At 41.2% G+C, this 23,192-nt stretch overlaps 1 protein-coding gene across 1 annotated transcript; it reads right to left on the bottom strand.

The window, feature by feature from the left end:
* Window positions 1-7,542: 7,542 nt before the first annotated feature.
* On the bottom strand, window positions 7,543-22,173 carry LOC138611413 (gastrula zinc finger protein XlCGF57.1-like). The gene is made up of 2 exons (XM_069684507.1): window positions 21,968-22,173; window positions 7,543-12,161 (listed from the first exon to the last, which is right to left on the bottom strand). Exons 1-2 carry the CDS (start codon window positions 22,134-22,136, stop codon window positions 10,357-10,359), a joined length of 1,974 nt encoding a protein of 657 aa, XP_069540608.1. The 5' UTR covers window positions 22,137-22,173; the 3' UTR covers window positions 7,543-10,356.
* Between the last annotated feature and the right edge of the window lie 1,019 nt (window positions 22,174-23,192).

The following is a 23,192-nucleotide window of genomic DNA, read 5'->3' as shown; positions in this document are numbered from 1 at the left end:
GAATTTAATTAATTGTGTGAGATATAGGGAATCCCACTGTGCTTTCAATGCATCGGATGCAGGCATGAGCAAGTCCCAGTTCAAATCACCAACCAACATTATTTCATTGTATTTCAGTTGTGACAGCAGCTTCACAAGAGTGGACAGTGAATTACTAGGAGCAGATGAGGGTCTACAGCATCCCACCAGCATAATATGGTGACCTCTAGATAATTCTACATCAAGAGCTAACAACTCCAGTTCTTTACTTACAGACACAGTTAACACTAATTTAATGCCAAAATTTTGCTTGACATAAATAGCAACTCCACCGCCTTTTCTTTGACGATCAGTACGAAAGACATTGTACCCATTAATGCAGATATCCTTATCATGGACAAATTGTGTAAGCCAAGTTTCGGATAAAACAACAATATCAGCATTAGTGGAGTTAATCCAGATCTTTATCATGTCCAGTTTAGATAGTAAACTCCTTATATTGAAATGAATAATTCCAAGGCCAGATCTAGATTTAAAATCTGCAGGTGTATAGCATTGTGAAGGCGGGTCAGGGCCTGGATTAGTCTCAACATTCCCCGAAAGCAACAGTAATAATATAACTAAAAATGTGTGCTTGCTGCTACAGTTTTTGTATCATTCACCAAGCATGAAGATCACGTGCTTTTGACAGTAGGAGAGGATGTAGAAATAGAGTATTTCTCTCGCAAAACAGGACGACAATAGGAAAGAAGGGATTCCTCAGCAACCATTTGGAAATGTCCAAAGTCAACAACATAACAAAGAGTCGGTCTAGACCTGCTCTTTATGTAAAGTGTCTCAAGATAACTTTAGGTATGATTTGGCGCTATACAAATAAATATAAATATAACCTAAACCCTCAACTGAGGTAAGGTTGAATACTTGCTTCTGTAGTATTCATTACGGGAAAAAGTTAAATTGGTATGGTTTGCTGTGAGCCCTCCCCAGCAGAGCACATCCTGAGAGGGCACTGCAAAGGGGTTGCCAGACCCATGGGGCACTCCCATTTGTCCCACAGTAAGCTAAAAAAAAGTCATTACAATGACTAACGTCATTGTTTAATTTACTAGATAAGTAAATAAATTAAGTCAATAGGTAGCACGGACAGAAAGCCAGCAGATTGTGAGTTAAAGTCAGTGGATCAGAAATCCAGATCCGGTTTTCCATGTCTCACTCCAGCTGTCAAGCTGAGAGGTACAAGATTCCAAGTTCAGGTCAGCGAAACTGAAATCCAGGTCAGGTTTTCCGTATCTCAATGCCTGCCTTAGAGTTGAGAGAGACGTCACGATGTAAAGAGGAAAACTTGGTGATCTGAGATAACTTGGACAAGTAGAAAATAAGATAATAACGGGCTCAGTGGCTCAAGACGAGCTAGTAGCAGTTCTCTGTTTTCACACGGAGCAGAAGATCCACTGTCAATCCACTAATGAGGAGAGGCACATCCGACACTCAGAGCGATATCACACAGAGTAGGAGACCGGTCTGTGCACTCTCCGTCCAAAGCTGCACCCACTACAGCCCAATCATGAAGAAGAGAAGCCCAGGAGACTCAAGGCAAGCCGACAGCAACTCGAATGCCTGACCCGCAGCACACTGGACACATCAGCTGAGTCCACCAGGTAGAGGCTGCCCGCATCAATTTTCAGTGACACAAGGCATACAATTTACCATGAGTCCATTAAGGGAAAGTCAGTGGTCGAAATTAAAAGTTCAAGTAAAAATCTACTTCCAGCACACAAAGACGATCACAAAACTGATACAGCTGTCAATTCAGCCGTGGAATCGCACACAGAGACAGACGAGAGTTGCTCACACACAAAGACGTGCTGCCATCTTGGTTCATCCAGCCCCCACCTTCTGTATATGATGTGTACATTTTGTTAGATTATCATTGTATCATTGACGTTGTTTTAGAGGGAATAAGTTGTACTGCTTTTTTTCCATATTGAAAAAAGAAAATCCAAAATCAAATATTCCAAAAGAAAAAGTAGATATATTAGTTTCTTTCTACAACAGGTTTTTATTTACATTATATCTAACAATGATTCTATTGCTGGTTAAACAATATTTTGGCCGGTCAATAAAAAACATCACATACCTTCTGGCTCCGAATGGGCCTTTGGGGGTAAGTCTTTTTCCTTATTTGACAGATATCTATGCATTTTCCTTTTATTTCTGATCATTTGGTAAAATGTCTATCATGCTTTCGTAAATTTACAAGAGTAAATGAAACCCCAATTTACAAAACTGGTTTAGAAAAATTAAATACATAGAACATTTAAAGAGGGGGATTAAACTGAGTTAAAGGTAGAGGGGTGTGGAGTTTGGAGAAGGCAGGGCAGTGGTGGCAAAGTACATTAACTTAAGTACTACAATTTACATTTGTTGCAACTTCCTATTTCTACTCAGCAACATTTCAGAGGATAATATTTACTTTTTACTACATTGATAAAATGAGTAACTAGAAACTTTACAAATTAAGATTTTTACTAGGGCTGTCAATCTAGTAAAATATTTAATCACGATTAATCGCATGGTTGTCCATAGTGAACTCATGATTAATCGCACATTTTTTACGTGTTGTAAATGTACCTTAAAGAGATATTTATAGAGTCAGGTCGGGACAATTTCCGGAGTTGCCCTTTCACAGTTAAAGCACACAACAGGAGATTGTCGTGTGAGATGCCTTCTCTGCCCTATGGAAATACTCTGGGTCTGAACAGTCCGTAGCAGTTGTAACTCAGCACTTTAAACTTTCCATCAGAAATAAAACGACTTTTATTTTATGAGAAATCACAGGTTTTCATTCTCAATTCTTGGCGCTGGCAATTTTCCTTTGGCACTGGCTTTAAACCTCTTTGGGGGGGGCCAACAATTTCTGGATGCGGGAAAAACCCTGGACCTTTAAATATTTCTTGTTTTTATTATGACATTATTTGAAGTAGTACATACATTATAAGATTAAGATAATTCTTTATAAAACCCTTTATTGATCCCCAGAGGGAAAGTCGGGAATGTCAGATTTGTGTTTCTCCTCTATTAAAGTCTCGCTGTGAGTGTGTAGGATTATTGAAAATGTTTATTGTTTTATTTTTAGGCTCTATGCTGTTTGTGTATTTACCACCAACCACAAAGTTCTGTAAAAGTTTTTGCTCATTTTAACTAATTACCAGCAATGGGTCATTGTCTTTCAGATCATCATGAAACTACGTGTCTATAAAAACCCTCTTTTCCTTAGCTCAGAGAAACAGCCTGTCTTCAGGTAAAGGTGAGTGACGAACATACAAGAAAAAAGTGCTGTCTGTCTATCTATCGTTCGTATACAACATAGTGTAGCGCCATCAGACATATTATAATCATCACACCACAGCCACTAAACGTCTTTAAGTCATGTAAACAAAGTATTTTCTCAGCAGGAGCTAGCTGTGGCTAACACGTTCTGTGCGTCTATGAACATTAGCTAAAGGCTCGGCTCCCTAAACATTAGCAGAAATTTCCAGCAGTGAAAGAAAACCAACCTGCTCTCCGCAGCTTTATTTCAGGTGTTAAAATCCATCCAGCAGTTTTCTTTGGCGGTGGAGCTCCTCTTCGTATCCGCATGTTGATGTTTGTCCTGCCTCGTCTCTGATAAACGCAGCGAGCAGCCGCCATCTGAATAAATCTTTAAGATCCTGAAACCCGGACATTTTCCACACATCCAAGAGTCACAGAAGGAAAAGAAAACTAAACGCTGACGTCTTTCCTACGAGTACTCTGCTCCTGTAGGACGCTAGCACATCCATACATGCTAACTGTGCTCTGCCGGAGAGAGCCTTCGAGACCCGGAAACAAAGAAGAAAGATCGAAGTAAAGATGGAAAGTTGGCTTTGGAAAAAGCTCAAATTGTCAAAAATACAATATACTCATGCATTATGTTCATATCACAATGTGTCAAAGTATGACCTTATGTGAAAGTTCACTTGATCTTATGATTGGGTAAGTATTCAAAAGAAGAAGCCTTTCTGTAGCAGAAAGGTACTGCAACTGTATTTCTCTACAACCAGACGCATGGGCAGGAACATCTTAACCTATGAACTTTTCTGAACTTATAAAACAGGATATGACACTGTATGCTTTGCCCGTCATAGAAGTACACTGCTAAACCTATATTCTTTATCAGTCTCGTTCAGATTCCCTGTGACTGTGTGGCGCTGCCTTTGCTGATTGCAAATGCATTATTGCTAGCGCAAAGCTAACCGGCGATTAGCATGCTAGCGCACAGGTAACCGTGATGCTGTCGGTGTTAGCTCGGCGGGGTGGCCGTGTTCTCGCACAGGAGAGAGAGTGAGCTTCTGGTGACGAAGAGCCCGGGAGGAGGGGCCCAGTTTGAATGTGTCGTTGACAAAATACAAGGAAAAATCATTATTTTTTATCATTAAAATTATTATACCTTAACTTAAAGCTAAAGAGTTTTTCACTGGTGGTGAAACAGACTGAAATTAATTTTTATGTCTCTATATGACCTACAAAAGCCAACCAGGCCACCAGGTCAAGATGTATTATTTCTATAAAGTTATTTTTAATGCCTGAAACCCCTGACAGGGTAGATGTCAGACGAAGCGATTAACTGCACTCTGCCTTTATTTACATTTTCGGGGGCAAAAATTTAAAGTGAGAGATACATATGACTGTTACAGAAAGCAGGATACGATTTTTTGTTAAAAATCACCACTTAAGCATGTACAGGAAAAAACTGCAAAAAGTTAAGAGGTACAGCTTTGTCAACGGGGGTCACCAAAATCAACACAATCGTAATAAACTAAAGTTAATTAGCTTAACAAAGCTGTAACAAATAGTGAGCTAAAGTATCAAAATTCTATCACCATTATCTGGCTAAGATTCTTTGATGATTGATTTGACTTCTATGTACCTGAAAAAGTGTAGGCCCCAGGTTCCCTCAAAAAAACATCCCGGGATTTTTTGACAGAGGGCCAAATTCAAGATGGCCGCCGGCTCCATCTGAGAAAATTAACTTTTGTAACCATAGCACCTAGAATCATCTATGAAGACACTTTCTCATATAAGTTGACCAAGAGGATTCCCATTCTGGAATCAGTTTGACATTATGACACCATTTTAACTCAGAAATCCAGGATCAAAAACCATCAAAGACACCTTCTTCGGTACATTCTACTTTGTAAACTATATTTGATCACTTGCTCTGGTAGATCATAATATTAACTTTAAAATGGTATATAATACACCAAGATTTAAACAAATGGGGTGGGCTATTGTCGTGGTTACTGTCCCCTCAAGAAAGTAGTTGTTACTCATCACACTCCTATAATCCAGAGGTAAAAGTAAGTATCAACATTTTTATTTTCATCATTATATGTTGCTATTTTCTTCACATTCCTACCTAGTTAGGTAAAAAATATATATAATTGAATCACATTTCATCTTTAATTATGTTTGTAAGTAGGGAAGCACCGATACCGATACCAGTATCGGGTGGTATCGGAGCTCAAGTACTGGTACTCAGTACTCCTAAAACTACAACGAGTAGCAGCCGAATACCACTTTACGGCTTGACGTTAGCCTCCCGTGAGTTAAGCAGGTAGGCGGAGAAGGAGCACTTTTCAGATAAAGGCTTAGTCCTCACAGACAAAACTAACATGTCCACATACAGCCAAACTGAAGCTAACAGAGTGTAACATAAACAATAAGGCAAACTAACTTACATATTCATGGATGCACACACGATAAAAAGAGTCCGTGGTGATTACTGATGTCTCCGTAGTAAGTACAGTAAAAAAGTCTGGCTATGTCTCCCTCATAGACTGTATAAATAATGGACGTAGTCTGGAGCTGGAGCTCAGACTTCTTGCACAGCCATAAAGTTCCATAAATCCCACAGAGAGATTATTTGTCCAAACTTTGAACGAAAAAATCCTCAAAAGGATCCAACAACACAAACAGGTGGAGTTAAGCTCAGTGTCTGTGTGTCTGTGTTGACGTCTAGCAGACAGCAATCAAGTGATCCGGCCCCTATGATTTAAGGCTTAATATGAATAAAACGAGTGTGTTATAAAAAAATTCACCCCCCGTACAGTTATCATGAACAATAAAATAAGCTATTTATAACAAAACCGTTTTCTGTACCAGGCTGTAAACATGTTTATTTCTGCTGTAAAAATTGGCATTTTCCCACCTGCTGTAATGTTATTTCTTGTTTTCTGGAGCCAGCCTCAAGTGGCCACTCGAGGAACTGCAGTTTTTTGCACTTCCGCATTGGCTTCATTTTTCAACACTGGAGGTTGCCGCTTGGTCTCCCTCACTGCAGTGTTTCGGGGGGATGCGCTGTGTAGTGTTGCGTTCAGGTGCACTCAGAAATGGGAGTGTTCGTCACGTGACCTTTTTTACACTATATGTGGTATGTTGTGTTATACAGAAATCCACTGAATGTGTTACAGGTTACACAAAAGTAAAATGTGTGGCAGTGTCTTGTTTGTTTGTGTAGTAAAACAAAGTTTTGTGTTAAAATGTCAGCAACAGTTGCATCATTCTGTCGATTTACTTTGTTACAGTCAGAAAGTAAGAAGCATGATGAAAATGAAACATGCTTTTAAAGTCCTTATGAGAACTGTAATGATATTATTAAGTACTCATATCGGTACTTGGTATAGGCAAGTACCCAAATGTAAGTACTTGTACTTGGTCTGAAAAAAAGTGGTATCAGTGCATCCCTATTTGTAAGTATAGGCTAAAATTGGCTAGCTTTAAATTGCTACCAGTTGCTAACTTTAGTGGTAACACATACATATGCGCACACACACACACACACACACACACACACACACACAGACACACACACACACACACAGACACACACACACACACACACACACACACACACACACACACACACACACACACACACACACACACAATAGGACCATCAAGCAAGCTGAGCCTCCCATCCAGGGAATAGGACAAGGCTGTTTCTTTATTAGGCAAAGTTGAGTCTGAGCTGTAGGGGTCCAGTGCAGAAAGAGCCAGGGGAAGGAGCAGAAGACAGGGGAAGGAGGATGTCTGGAGAAGAATGCAGGAGTCAGGCTGGAGCAGCTGCTGGAACGGGAAACAGGTGTTGGGTAAAAAAAAAGGCTTGAAGGTGACTAACCGCATGAGTCTACGATGTAGCGATGTGACAAGAGTCAGGAGTGGATATTTATTGGAAGGCCCATTGTGATACTTGGCTGCTGACAGCTTGCAACTGCAGGCGAGGAAGGAGAGGAGGCCATGACAGTTGTTTTAAATTGAGTGTCTAAAGACTCTTAAGGGGCAGGGGTTCGGGGGAATCTGCTGCAGACCTACCACAGTCAGATTAGGTCAAGACTGCATCCTGCAGTCTAAAGACTTTAATCTTCAAAACACCTGAATATATTTGTGTTTTCCATTTTTGTTATTGTATCACAAAAGTACAGAGTAACACAATAACTCAACACAAGCTAGACACATTGTCGAAGTAGCATTCACTTCTTTTTTATTGTTTCATGTTAACTGGATTAGAACAAAGTAATGACATAATGTGTAGTTACAAACATAAACATTTATTCATTAATACAAAACCAACCAACATTGTATTAGGGAGTACCATCATTTATTACCCCCAAGCCCAAAAAAATCTACTGGTGTAAGGATGATTACTTTGATATCAATCATCAGTGTGATGCAACCGGACAGTGTAATGTTACTTAATGTGAGTATATTGTCTGTTTTTTTAAACCCCGTATTGGCTGATACTCAACACTCGGTATCAGTGTCTCAGCTGCAAACATCGCACCCTCAGGCCCTCGTCCTCATATCAGGAGACTTTAATCATGCATTCCTGTCTGCCACTGTCCCTACATTCACCCAGTATGTTGACTGCCACACAAGAGACGACAAAACTTTATGCAAATCTGTGTGCAAACCCCAAGGATGCATACAGCTCTTCACCCCTTCACCCACTGGGCCGCTCAGATCACAACCTGGTCAGACTGCAGCCCAATTACATACCTCTGGTGAGGGAACAACCCCTCACCACAAGGTATGTGAAGAAGTGGTCTAAGGAGAAACTGAGGCGCTGCAGGACTGCTCTGACACCACTCACTGGGAAGTGCTGTGTGGGCCACACGAGGAGGATATTAACAGTGTGACTGACTGTGTAACAAACTAGTTCTGTGTAGACAACACTGTGCCCACCAGGAAAGTACTGTGTTTCTACAACAACAAAATCTGTGTTGCTCCTGAAATAATGGCCCTGCTGATAGAAAAAGAAGAGGGTTTTCAGATCTGGGGACAGAGAGGAGCTGAGGAGGGTGCAGAAGGAACTGACAAAGAAAAAAAAGGGAAGGCAAGGCCAACTACAGAACTAAGATGGAGAACCAATTGCATCAAACCAACACAAGGGAGGTTTGGCAAGGCCTAAACATTTTTTCCCACAACAACAAAGGTCAAGGAAGGGGCCCTGAAGCAGGAATATGGGAGAGGATAAATTTGACTGAATCTGTTAATTAACAGATTTGATTCTGGTCCAACTCCCTCCCCTACCCTCCAGAACACAGACCAGTCAGCATCCCAGACACTCCATACAGTATATGCCCACTGCCACCCTGCTCAACTCCCTTCTCCTCCTCCGCCCCCGGGCTCTCCATCACAGCTGACCAGCTGAAAAGTAAGCTGAGACAGGTAAAGGCAAAATGGTTGCAGGTGCTTACGGCTCGAGGCTCATGCAGGACTGTGTAGACTAGCTCTGTTCAGTGCTCCTGTACATCTTTATCCTGAGCCGGAGTCTGGAGAGGATCCCATCACTGTGGAAAACTTCCTGTGTGGTTCCAGTCCTCAAGACTACACACCCCAGGGAGCCCAACCTCTTCTGACCTGTGGCCCTCACTTTCACATGATGAAGACCATTTCGAGGATCATCCTGAACAACTTCCACCCCTGATGCGCTCAAATTTGGATCCTCTGAAGTATGTTTACCAACTGGACATTGGGGTTGATGACGCAGTCGTCTACCTGCTTCTCAGATCACTGACACATCTGGCGAAAACCGGCAGCACTGTGAGTATCATGTTTTTTGACTTAAGTGCCTTCAACACAATCCAGCCTTCACTGGTCAGGGTGATGCTAGAAAGAGCAGGAGTAGAGTGTCAACTGGATGCATGGACAATCAACTACTTCATCAACAGAATACAGTATGTGAGGCTTAATGACTGTGTGACGTGGTGGTCTGCAGCACAGAGGCCCCACAGGGGACAGTGCTCTCCCCCTTTCTCTTCACCCTGTGTCATCTAACCTCAATTACAACTGTTGGAGCTGTCAGCTCCAGAAATCCTCTGAAGATACAGCCATCAGATGTGTATCTGATGAAAACGAACAGGAGTACAGGGAGGCCATCCCTTACTTTGTCGACTTGTGTGAGCTTAACCATTTTCATCTCAATGCCAACAACAGAAAGGTCATGGTGATTGACTTCTGCAGGAACACACCCAAGAATGCACCAATAAACATCCAGGGATTGGACATAGAGATGGTGGAAACAACACAGTGTTCTTGTACAAGAAGGGTTAAATTCATATGTGCCTGCTGTGGGGACTGAAGTCCTTTGGATTGAGCAGACCTCTGTTCAGGACATTTTGTGACACTGTTCTGTCTGGACTCCAAACAGGAGGTGGGTGAGAAGGAAAATGTTATCAAAACTGACATCCATCAGCTGCTCGTTCAACAGCAGACTGCTTCACCCACCCTGCAAGAAGCAGTCATTCATCCAATCACATTATAACAGCAAGTTATTAAGGGAAGTATACAGTATGCAGTACAGTACGAAGTATATAGATCTATATGTATGTGTATGTATATATATTACTCTGTGTAAAAGTGTTCTGTATTTTCATACTGTACTATATTCATGTCAAATATTACAATAGTACTGGGTGGTAAGACTTCAAATCTGTATCACTGTATTTTTTTATATTCTTGTGGTTTCATGGTAAAACGCAATATTTTTTTTTTCCATGTCTGGGTCTTTTAGGTTTATAGTATCAGTATTATATAGTAGTATTACAAAATAAAAAGGTACTCTACTCAAAACACGATTCTAGCTCTGTTTGCTATATTGTTAATGTAAGGGAACACATAAATATGTTTTCATGTACATATAAACATGAACAATTATGCTTAATATTATTTGGGACTTTAAAGTATTTTTTCTATTTTACAAAACAAAAATCTCCTCCTACTTTTACCACACTCGGTTCAGCGACTACAAATAGACTTGTGGGCTGCAGCTGAGTGGTTTCTCACCAGTGTTGCATCTCATATCACTGACAGAATCTTTTTCACACATTTCTCAGAGTTTGAACCTGACTGATGTTCTCTGGTCCCCTTCCAACAATCCTCCCTGTCTTCAGTCTCAGGTTCAGAAGAGTCTTCAGTCTTGACCTCAGTCTCAGGTTGTAAATGTCTCTCTGGATCTGAGTTCCTGACTGGTTCTGCTCCTCCACAGTCCTCTCCATCAGCTCCTGTTTCTGCCTCTCTTTTCTCCCCAGTTTGGTTTTGATGAAGCTCTGAAGCCTGAACACCAACACATGTGTGGTTTTTCAATCTGTGGTTGTAAATACTGCAGCTGAAGGGTTTCTCCCCTCTGTGATGTGCCATGTGACGTGTCAGTTCACGTTTTCTTTTAAATCTCTTAGCACATTCAGAGCAGCTGAAGGGTTTCTCTTCTGTGTGAACTAACATGTGTTTGCTCAGATATCCTTTTAGGGGAAATCCTTTGCCACACTCAGAGCAGCTAAAGGGTTTCTCTCCCATGTGAACTAGCATGTGCCTTGTCAGACTTTGTTTGCAGTTAAAACTTTTACCGCACTCAGAGCAGCTGAAGAGCTTTTCTCCTGTGTGAACTAATATATGTCTGGTCAGATTTCCTTTTAGGTGAAATCTTTTACCACACTCGGAGCAGCTGAAGGGTGTCCCTCCAGTGTGAATTCTCATGTGTACGCTCAGATGCTGTGTTAGTTTGAATGTTTTACCACACTCAGAGCAGCTGAAGGGTTTCTCTCCTGTGTGAATTCTCATGTGTGTAGTCAGTGGCCCAGATAGGTTAAATCTTTTACCACACTCAGAGCAGCTGAAGGGTTTCTCTCCTGTGTGAACTAACATATGTCTGCTCAGATCTTGTTTACAGTTAAAACTTTTACGGCACTCAGAGCAGCTGAAGGGTTTCTCTCCTGTGTGAACTAACTTATGTCTGGTCAGACTTTGTTTCCAGGTAAAACGTTTACCACACTCAGAGCAGCTGAAGGGTTTCACTCCCATATGAGTAATCATGTGTGTGGTGAGATTTCCTTTTTGGTTAAATCTTTTACCGCACTCAGAGCAGCTGAAGGGTTTTTCTCCAGTGTGAATTATCATGTGCGCGCTGAGATGCCCCGTTAGTTTAAATCTTTTACCACACTCAGAGCAGCTGAAGGGTTTCTCTCCTGTGTGAATTCTCATGTGCAAGCTCAGTTGCCCATATTGGTTAAAACATTTACCACACTCAGTGCAGCTGAAGGGTTTCTCTCCCGAGTGAATTCTCATGTGTGCGGTCAGATTCCCTTTCTCTTTGAATGTTTTACCACACTCAGAGCAGCTATGTGATTTCTTATTATTCTTTGGACTCTTATGTTTAAAGTTCACAGAGTTTAAACCTGACTGATGCTCTCTGGTCTCCTTCCAATCATCATCACTGTCTTCAGTCTCAGGTTCAGAAGAGTCTTCAGTCTTGACCTCAGTCTCTGGTTGTAAATGTCTCTCTGGATCTGAGTTCCTGGCTGGTTCTGCTCCTCCACAGTCCTCTCCATCAGCTCCTGTTTCCATCTGTTCAGTTTGTCTCTGATGAAGCTGTGAGGACTGAGGTTTCTCTTCATCATCTTCACTCTTCACAGTGACAATAGTGAAGGGGAACTTGGTGGTATCAGCCTCCTCCAGTCCTTGAAGCTGCTCTCCCTCCTGACTGATCCAGAGTTCCTCCTGTTCCTCTTTAATGTGGGGGGGCTTAGTGTCCTCCTGGTCCAGACTGGGGCTCCACTCCTGCTGCTCAGGGGGAAGCTCTTTACTCACCAACAGCTGCTGGACGTCTGCAGGACAAAGTAAACAAAAGTGAATCAGATTTGATGGAAAACCACCACCATGTTTAAGCAAATCAAAAATACTTGATTGTTGAAGAAAGAAAGACATTTTGTCTTTATAGCTGGTGACTGTAGTACAGTCAGAGATATTGATAGGTTTCTCAATGTAGTGTGTCGCCAGAACCCACGAGTGGGGATTTGAGTGCGTTCCGGGGGAATCAAATGGGTCCCGAATAAAATGTTTGGCTCTTGAGAAATTGTAGTGTTAAACTTGTGTTTGTTAATTATAACCATATACAATACGAACATCAGATATATTGATCAAAATGTATCTAAAATTAAAAAAATAAAATTGCAAATGTCCAAAGTTCATCAGAAAACAAAATTCAAATAAAATAGTGTTTTTGGAGCATCGTCAGTGCTGATCTTTACACATGAACAAAACACTCTCATCGCCCTGAAACAGTATACAAATAAACTGTTACCAAAATAAAAATAAATATCTTCTCGTCTGATCATCTACTTAATCAAAAGTGATTAATAGTGATCAGAAAATGAACACATTGGAAAGTCTGGTGATACTAATGAAATGATGCAGATATTTTTGTGAGGCATTCTAAACCGTCGTAATGTAAATCAAGTCAATAGAATTTGTCAATGATTACTTGTACTTAGTGAGCAGTAACGGGTAACAGGAAATTATAGGCCTACCAGTTCACTGAAGTGTGCTTTCATGAACTTATTAACAATATTATAATTTGAGACTTTTAACTCTATTGTCTACAAACAAACCCCCAACCTACTTTTACCAGCAACTCTGTCACCAGCATGAAAAAGTAGAGAGAGAACAGGTGGACTGATGAGTTTCTTTTACAAATAGACTTGTGTGCTGCAGTTGTGTTAATTATGTCATCTACCATTTGTAACGTTTTATCAGCACATGTGGAAACGAAAGTTCACTGTATCCTCCTTCCTGTTGGCACAGACAACCTCCACCCTGTGTGCGCTGCAGGTGTAGCAGCCAAATGTAAACAGTGAGCGGCTTCAAGACCTGTCTGCTTACATATATGGGGACAGATTTCTTGGCTAAGCATGTCTACACATGAGAAGAATTTGCCTCCGGTCTGCAGTTCTCCCTATGTAAGGACCAAAATACACAATAAGGCAATAAGACAGTAGTGCGGTGATAAGGAGTGCAGAGGATGAAAGATAAATATAACAGCTATGCCTATACATATTGTCAGGAGATTACCGGGGGGCGCTACCCAACCGGGCCTGAAGTGTATGCAGCCTCACTGTCACTTATAAACAACCTCAATTGTCAAGGGAGAATGCTGGAAGGGTCATATACTTGCAAGGGAGAGATTGTGGTCCTTCTTTGAGAAACAGTCGTTATTTCAGAAGCCGGTTTCCCAGTGGTCAGAAAAACCCGCCAACACCCGGCTTTTTTGCTTAATGGGAAAGGTTACAATTAGCATTCAGACCTGGGTCAAATGACTCCGCAGTACACCTGGGTAATTTTCGCCTTTGCGCCAATGGGCAATAATGGGAACACACAACCCATGTCGACACACTAATCTCCATCCCCTTTTCGGTGCAATGCTATGACACGCATTGAAGTTCCGGTCGCGCAAATACAGCAGAACAACATACAACGCCGAATTTGTCATTTGTTTCGTGCAAGATACACTTCTGATCCAAGGGGAAGAAGAAATAAAGTGACTGGTTTCTGGCACAGTTAGAGACACTACGTTACATAAATGTATATCGCATATGCTAATGGAAAGAGGCATTAAGCGCACCCCGCGGCAAATGATAAACAAACTGAAGGCACTGAAGAAAAAGTATCTTGCCATCAACTACCAGAGGAACTGAAGTGGGAAGGGCTGTGTGTATTGGCCATTTTATGAGCTCTGCAAAAGCATATATGGCAACTCCGCACTCACCAACCAACCGTGCGGTTAACCAATTCCTTGGCACCTACTTCCTCAGAATTGTTGTTGTTGTTGTCTTGTTCTCCCTACTCGGCTGTGAAAGAAGAATCTGAAGTCGATCGGGACCCCCAAGGCGAAGCAAGGGCCGTGTCTACACCAGGCCTGGAAGCAGAGAAAAGTCAGGCGGCCTGACCGAGGCTGGGCCAGCTGAGTAAGGTGGGCCGGAGACCACCAGGACACAGCCTTTTCAAACAAGCGATATGTGAAAGCAGTTTTTTGCTTTTTTTGTTTAAAAGGATGCCAAACATGCCCGTTCTTTGTGTAGCTCATTTAATCGAGGACAGTATAATTGCCTGTTATGTTGTGATATTTAACATTGCACCATCTTGGTTTTACAAAATAATTCACCTTCTTGTTTGAAGAAGAGAGTGAGCTGCAGCAGTAAAGAGAGGTTTAAACAAAAGCATTGGTAGGAAAAGCCCAAGAGGTCTGTGCAAGCTTTTCCATTGTTGGAAGTTGTAGTTAAAGCCACGGTTTTGCGTGCTTATGAATTGGTTCCCGAGGAATACTGCCAGAAATTTCCCACATGTGAAATTTCTGCCAGCTAAACATATGTAGAGTTTGCACGGGAGAAAACAGTTTTCCTAGATAAATGGTGTACAGCGAGCAAAGTGAGAGATTTCACTCAGCTCTGTGAGCTTGTCCTGTTGGAGAAGTTTAAAGCATGTCTCCCCGAAAGGATCGTGGTTTATTTAAATGAGCAGAAAGTTGAGTCATTAGCCAAAGCTGCTATGCTCGTTGATGAGTTTGTGTTGACGCACCATGCTGCTTTTTCCCCTGTGCGTCTTGAACATATTCCTGTTCTTAATGTCGGAAAAAGTAAAAAAAATCTGCCCAGAAACCCACAGTGTCCCAATACAGTTCCTTCTGACAGGCGTGAATGCTTGTACTGCCACGAGACAGGACATCTTATCGCTGATTGTCCAGCGGAAATAGCATAATCACAGGTCCATAGTCACAGCATAATCCAGAGAGCCCCAAAGTGTAGGTTTTGTTCAACTCACACCTCAGTCTTCTGCCAGCCCAGACAAACCTGAAACAGATGAGCTGGGTGAGTGTTTACAAACCCTTCATTTCAAAAGGTTCTGTCTCTCTGATGGAAAGTGAGAAAGATCAGGTGTCAATAACAATTTTGCGTGATACGGGAGCTAACCAGTCCCTTATGTGGCAGAGTGTTTTGCCTTTGTCAGACAAGTCATTCTTCGGTTCATATGCCCTTGTGTACAGTGGCCAACAAGGGCAATCGTGCTGCAAAGGCCAAGAGATTGACTGCAAATTCAGACATGATGTTAATCCAAAAATATGCAAAAGCCCAAAACAAATGCAGAGACGGAAACACGCTAAAAATGAAAAAAGGCCAAAACAAAAGCATTAACATCAAACGTGCTGCACAGAAACAATGCAAACCAAGAAAACACATGCAAAAGAAACGGCCTGATCACCAGATAGCTTTGCTAAAGTAACCACTGCTAACTGTAGCTTCTGTTAGGCGTGCAGCTCGCAGTACTTTATGATGACGCCGTCGGTATCGAGCTCCAAATACAGAAAAGTGTGTTAACTCCTCTAAGTGGCACAGGGGAGTTCAGAAGTTCAGGGTTATCTGGCCCGCAGATGAAGCCACGGCCACTGCAGAAAAGTCAATAACCGGAATTTTTTTTAACATTATGATCGCCTGTTACAACTTGAACGTTCTGAGCTGCAGGCAATATGACGGACCTTACGTGTGCATCCGCATTACATTCCCAGACGTAGACCATGTGCGTCATGTTTACTTCTGAGCTAGCCTGCGTGTAAGCATGGCTGAGCATGACCGACCGAAGAAGTATACAATCCGACCGGCACCCCCTCCATACCATCAATCAATCAATCAAATTTATTTGTATAGCGCCAAATCATAACCAGGGTTATCTCGAGACACTTTACAGAAAGAGCAGGTCTAGACCGACTCTTTGTTAAGTTATTTAAAGAGAGGCCCAACATGAATCCACCATGAGTAGCACTTAGCAATTCGGCACATTGGCAGAAAAACTTCCTTTTAACAGGCAGAAACCTCGAGCAGAACCAGACTCATGTTGAACAGCCATCTGCCTCGACTGGATGGGCCAAAAATGGGATAGAAGGAGATGCAGGATAGAGACAGGCAAAGAGAGCAACAACAACATGTGTTTTTGTTACAACAACAACATATGTCCTTGTTACATGAACAACAACAGACACATACTTATGGTTACAATGCCAATAATAGTGGTAGACTAGGGTGAAGATTGGCTAAATAAATAAATAAATAAATAAATTAGCGAGAGAAGCAGAGTAATGATAAAGGCTGAGGTAATCGTAATTGTAACAGTTGAAGTCAACAGGTCTACTATTAGCATTAGCAGCAACAATAATGATACTATGGGGAAGGCTGATGTTAGTAGTTGTTGCAGTCGAGCAGGTCCACAGCAGCAGGTGGTCTGCAGCAACGATCTTAAAAGTTAGCGTATGGAGGCATTTTGGAAAAAGGGACCTGGACAAGAGCCACACTGTGTGCAAGGTGTGTTGGACTCAACTGAAATATTTCGGGAACACAACAAACATGAGAAACCATATTTCACGTTTCTACCCGGAGTTGGAGGAGAAACTGACCGGTTGTAGTTGCCAACTCTGAGAAGGCAAAGCGCATCACCAAGTCTTTCATGGTTTTCATTGCAAAGGATTTGCGCCTCTATTCAGTCGTTGAGAACAAGGTTTTCGTGCTATGGTCCACACACTGGAGCGGAGGTATAGCATCCCATCTCGACGTTTTTTACTGAGACAGCTATACCAACACTCTACAACAAAGCTAAAGCTAACGTCTTAGAGTTACTGAAGAGAGTGGGTAGGATTGCTGTAACTTGCACTTGGACTCACTGTAACTGCTCACATTATCACAGATGACTGGCAGTTAGCGTCTCATGTGCTCCAAACGAGAGTTATGTGTGGGAGCCACACAGGTGCAAATGTGGCTGAGCTTTTGCAGAAAATAGCTGAAGAATGACATCTTACTACCGAAGATGTGGTTTTAGTCACTGATAACGCCTCCAACATGGTCGTTGCTGCTCAACTGGGCGGACACCTTCATGCTAAATCTGGCTTCTCAGAGAGCTCTCAAGTTGACCACTGTATCAAGGCTACTGGGGAGGGTCAGACGTATTACCACGTTTTTCCACTGCAGCACCAATGTAAAACACCAGCTTGATGGAAAAGCAGAAGCTACTGGGTCTGCAATGTCATAAACTAAAAACAGACATCAGCTGCAGGTGGAACAGTGCCTGCGAGATGGTTGACAGGTTTTTGGAGCAGCAGCCTGCGATCTGTGCCACTCTGTTGTCTCCTCAGGTGATGAGAAGTGACACTGACCTCTGCACTCTCAGTGAAGGAGATGTCTCCAATGCAGAGGATGTTGTTAAGGCCCTAAAAACCCTGAAAGATGCCACTGCTCATGTCAGAGGACAGAACCCCCAGAGTGTGTTTGATTGCTCCACTGCATGCTCAACTCATCCAGGACACAAAGGACAGCATCATTGGTCCGGGAGATAAAACAGGCCATCAACGGGGACCTCAGCAAGAGGTACACCAGTTAGTAAGAGAGAATGACCCTCCACACAGCCTCTGCTCTTGACCCACGATTCAAAGGACTGCCTTTCCTGTCTGAGGAAGAGAAAGTGGAGACGTGGAGTGATTGCTGAGGCTGCATCACTAGAGGTAACTCTGCCCTTTTATTGTATGAAAAATGTGTGGAAAAACAAGTAAAATGTAATTCTGGGCTTAATACATTTAATTAACATGTAGTATCTATGATACTGAATAGAAACAGTACATTTTTGTCTGAGTAATATAATTAATAATTTAGTTCAAATGTGATTTACATTAAAGATTTTGAAATGTGTTGTTTAGAAATGTATGGCTGCTATGTTTACCTGTTCTTGCTGTGGTTATCTACAGCAAGAGGTGAGAGTGGACGAGGAGGAAACCCCAGAGCACAACACAGTGAGAGAAGACAACATCTCAACCACCGAAGAGCAACACCAAAGCCCTCCTGCTCCCCAAAGAAGGGCTTCATCTGCTATGCAAGAGAATCTGCTGGGGCAGACCTTCACACATGCCAGAGTTCAGCAGACAAAGTCAGCCTACGCCAGAGCTGAGGAGGAAGTAGCCAAATACTGTAGTGTTTCACCACTCTCTGTCTCTCTCTCTCTCTCTCTCTCTCTCTGTCTCTGAAGACCCTATCAGTTGGTGGGGCAAGAATGAGGTGACATTTCCTCTGATTTCCAAGTTGGCCAAGAGATACTTGTGCATTTCAGTTACCACTGTCTCTGCAGAGAGAGTCTTTTCTACTGCAGGTGATATCAGTACTGCGCAGCTGAGCACACTAATACCAGAGCATGTAGACCAGCTCCTGTTCTTACAAAAGAACTTGCACATTCCAGCATCCACCAGTTAAGCACCTTTGCTATGTTGAACTTCCATCATGCATTGTCATGATTTAACTGTGGCCTATCATTTTACTTTATTATTCACTGTTTTACACATAACGCATTATGACAGCTGGTAATGAATTATTTCTCTATATATTTATTTATTTTATGAAAGCTGTTTTGATTTTGATATACAGCAAAAAGCTTTTTTTTTTGTCTCTGGGATTCTATGCTCATTGCACTTAACAGGAGGATTTTGGTTCAAGAGAAGTTTTTAATTTGTATTTGTTAATGAGACCAGCTTTTATGTTATTAAATGCTGCCACTAGATGAGCTCCTTTTCCCTTACACATTCAAGAGTTCAACAGTTAAGCACCTTTGCTATGTTGCACTTCCATCATGTGTTGTCATGATTTAATGTTATTGTTTTGCATATTTTACAGAAAGAAATACTTTTATATGAGAGCTGATGCAGAATTCTATATATTTTCATATGTAAATGGTTAGATTTTGGTATGCAGCAAATGCTCATTGTCCATAACAGGAGCATTTAGGTTGAGGAGATACTTTTTTTTTTATTTCTTTGTGAATGCTGCTAGGCACACTTTGTTTGTTTTTTGTTAATTCTTTGCAACACTGGTAAACATGGGCAAACCTTACATTTCATATCTCTTCCTTTTGTTATGGTTGTTATGGTTAATAAAAGATAAATTGATTGGTTCATTTTAATTAAGGATCATTACAAATACTATAATTGCTACTTTTAATAATTGTTTTAAAAGTAGCAAATAGTTAATGTTAAAAAAGTGATTTATACTAATTACATTTTTTTTGATGCATCGAGCTGTTTATCATCGAATCAGAGCCCTTTGAATCGGAATCGAATCAAGTCGTGAGGTACCAAGAGATTCCCACCCTACGGCCAGGCCACTACAACGGCCGGGCACCTGGCATGCCTGACATGTCCCCACCAAACCCCCGCTCAGGCCTCGAGAGATGGGCACAAACTGATGCCTCACTAACCTGGCATTCCGACCATGTCTTAAATCAGCCCCAATAGAAACAATAAAATGACAAAGGAATTTAAAAGCAACATAAGATGGAAAAGTAAGAATAGAGTGGAATAAACATTTTGTTTCTTAGAAAGACGATTAATAGCCGATAAGAAGAAGAGGAAGAGGAAGAAGACGAAGACGACATCACATAAAAGCAAGTCTATAAAAGTGAGTTTTAAGAAGAGATTTAAAAGATGTCACTGATTTTGTGAGCCTTATCTCCTCAGGCAGGTTGTTCCAAAGCCGAGGAGCCCTGACGGCCCTTTGATTTTAAGCCTCGACTTTGGAATGACCAGAAGGCCCCCACCTGAGGATCTAAGGCTGCGGGCTGGCTCATATGGTGTCAACAACTCTGTGATATACAGTGGGGAGAACAAGTATTTGATACACTGTCGATTTTGCAGGTTTCCCACTTACAAAGCATGTAGAGGTCTGTAATTTTTTTCATCGGTACACTTCAACTGTGAGAGACGGTATGTAAAACAGAAATCCAGAAAATCACATTGTATGATTTTTAAGTAATTAATTTGCATTTTATTGCATGACATAAGTATTTGATACATCAGAAAAGCAGAACTTCATATTTGGTAAAGAAACCTTTGTTTGCAATTACAGAGATCAGACGTTTCCTGTAGTTCTTGACCAGGTTTGCACACACTGCAGCAGGGATTTTGGCCCACTCCTCCATACAGATCTTCTCCTGATCCTTCAGGTTTCGGGGCTGTCGCTGGGCAACACAGACTTTCAGCTTCCTCCAAAGATTTTCTATTGGGTTCAGGTCTGGAGACTGGCTAGGCCACTCCAGGACCTTGAGATGCTTCTTACGGAGCCACTCCTTAGTTGCCCTGGCTGTGTGTTTCGGGTCGTTGTCATGCTGGAAGACCCAGCCACGACCCATCTTCACTGCTCTTATTGAGGGAAGGAGGTTGTTGGCCAAGATCTCACGATACATGGCCCCATCCATCCTCCCTTCAATACGGTGCAGTCGTCCTGTCCCCTTTGCAGAAAAGCATCCCCAGAGAATGATGTTTCCACCTCCATGCTTCACAGTTGGGATGGTGTTCTTGGGGTTGTACTCATCCTTCTTCTTCCTCCAAACATGGCAAGTGGAGTTTATACCAAAAAGCTCTATTTTGGTCTCATCAGACCACATGACTGTGCAGATTTTGCAGACATTTTTAATATTGCCACAATTTAAGTAAGAAAATTATAGATGAAATGAAACATTAATCTCTCATTTGAAGTTTAGATAATTCCACTTTTTAACCGGATGTACCCTTTAGGCCAATGTGTGTTCCCAATAAGCCCACTTCATGATTTACTTATAAATAAATAAATATGTATTTAAAAAAATAAATGTAACAATACAAACTTGATCTTCCAAATCTGTTATCTCTTACCTCTCAGGCGCTTTTTTCATTTCGTCTCTACTCCTATCCATTACTATTGTTAACTTATTATTGCAGCTTGACAGTGTATAAATGTCTGTGGGCACAATTGTTGGTGCCACAGGTAGTTATGGCTGAGGAAAATTGCTTTTTTTTCCATATTGAAATCAAAAAATCAAAAAGAAAATATTCCAAAAGAAAATGTAGATATGTTAGTTTCTTTTTACCACTGTATTGTATCTAACAACGTTTCTATGGCCGGTTAAAAAATATTTTGGCCAGTCAATAAAAAACATCCCATACCTTAAAATGTTTCTAGTTTTTTCTGTGAGAATGGATGAAGTAGTAAAGAGATTATTAGATTAAGATAATCCTTTATAAAATCCTTTATTGATCCCCAGAGGGGAAATTTACGAATGTCAGATTTGTGTTTCTCCTTTAATAAAGTCATGCTTTGAGTGTGTAGGATTATTTAAGATTTTGGGCTCTATGCTGTTTGTGTATTTACTACCAACCAGAAAGTTCTGTAAAAGGTTTTGCTCATTTTAGGCAATAACTTCGGAGCCCCTAAAGTCCCAAAAGTTACGGGAATAAGTTATTATCTTGTGCGCTCAAGATAAAATGTTTCACCCTTTGGAACGTCAGGAGCTCCGTAAATTACCATAATGTTGGCTAGTTTATTCTACAGCAATGCATCATGGTCTATAAGATCATCATATGACTGTCCTGTGAGAACTTGGTGTCTTTATAAAATACTTTAAACATGTAATAATCACGACACCACAGCCACTGAAGAGTCTTTAAGTCATGTAAACAAAGTATTTTCTTAGCAGGAGCTAGCTGCGGCTAACACGCTCTGTTTCTATGAACGTTAGCTTAAAGCTCGGCTACCTGAAACATTAGCAGGAAACACGTTTCCAGCAGTGAAAGAAAACCAACCTGCTCTCCGCAGCTTTATTTCAGGTGTTAAAATCACATCCAGCAGTTTTCTTTGGCGGTGGAGCTCCTCTTCGTATCCGCATGTTGATGTTTGTCCTGCCTCGTCTCTGATAACCGCAGCGAGCAGCCGCCGTCTGAATAAATCTTTAAGATCCTGAAACCCGGACATTTTCCACACATCCAAGAGTCACAGAAGGAAAAGAAAACTAATCGCTGACGTCTCTACGATCACTATGCTCCTGTAGGACGCTAGCACATCCATACATGCTAACTGTGCTCTGCCGGAGAGAGCCTTCGAGACCCGGAAACAAAAACATTACTTCCGGTACACTCATCTGGCTTCAGAATAAGATCGAAGTACAGATGGAAAGTTGGTTTTAGAAAAAAATTCTTACTTGCCAAACCACATTAACAGTTGTAATGGAATACAATATACTCATGTATTGTGTTAATATAACAATGTGTTTTTATTGTGTGTATTGTGTGTTTAATTTATGATCTTATGTGAAAGTTCTTAAATACTTAATGGATGGTAATGAAATACTCAAAAGAAGAAGTCTTTCTGTAGCAGAAAGGTGCTGTTTTTCTCAACAACCAGATGCATGGGCAGGAAACATCTGAACTTACGAAACTGCATGATTTGTCCATCATAGAAGTACACTGCTAAAGCTATACCCTCTATCAGTCACATTCAGATTCCTTGTGACTGTGTGTTGCTGATCGCTGCAGTGTAACAATAAAGCAGTCTTTGGCAATGAAACTCTTAGATCTCAGGTGGCGAACAAAAAATTAACTCATATGAAAATATATATTAAACACATTAAACATGTAAAAAGGAAAAAAATCATACGCATATCAATGTGAAACTGTAGCTGCTACAATACTGAATATATAATACGAAGTTGAATATAATCATGTGTGATTTTTTGCCATATCTGACACAATGCGGGTGTTTAGACCTGGTATTAACATGTGGTTTTCGTGATCACATCACAAATGGACAGGTGTGAACACACCCAGGACCAATTAGACAATAGATAATATAAAACATACATCCTAAAATAAAATAAGTACACATGACTTAAAAATAATTTTATATACAGTATATCACATGAAAATTAACTCAATAAACTGAAGTTGATTCGCTTAAATTAAATTTACTCAACTCAAGTCAAAATACAGAGAGCCCCATTTACTTGCCGTTGTCGTGGTTACTGTCCCCTCA

This window comes from Semicossyphus pulcher, unplaced genomic scaffold (assembly GCF_022749685.1).
Source record: "Semicossyphus pulcher isolate SPU_LCO1_2020_fin unplaced genomic scaffold, fSemPul1.0.p SCAF_11, whole genome shotgun sequence".
NCBI lineage: Eukaryota > Metazoa > Chordata > Actinopteri > Labriformes > Labridae > Semicossyphus > Semicossyphus pulcher.
This window is presented reverse-complemented; position numbering and strand designations above follow the sequence as displayed.

Coding starts and splice junctions, on each gene's coding strand:
- LOC138611413 (XM_069684507.1), bottom strand. CDS start 22,136: ATGTCCGGGTTTCAGGATCTTAAAGATTTATTCAGACGGCGGCTGCTC. Junction 12,162..21,967: donor AATAAAGCTGCGGAGAGCAG/GTTGGTTTTCTT, acceptor TTTGTCCTGCAG/ACGTCCAGCAGCTGTTGGTG.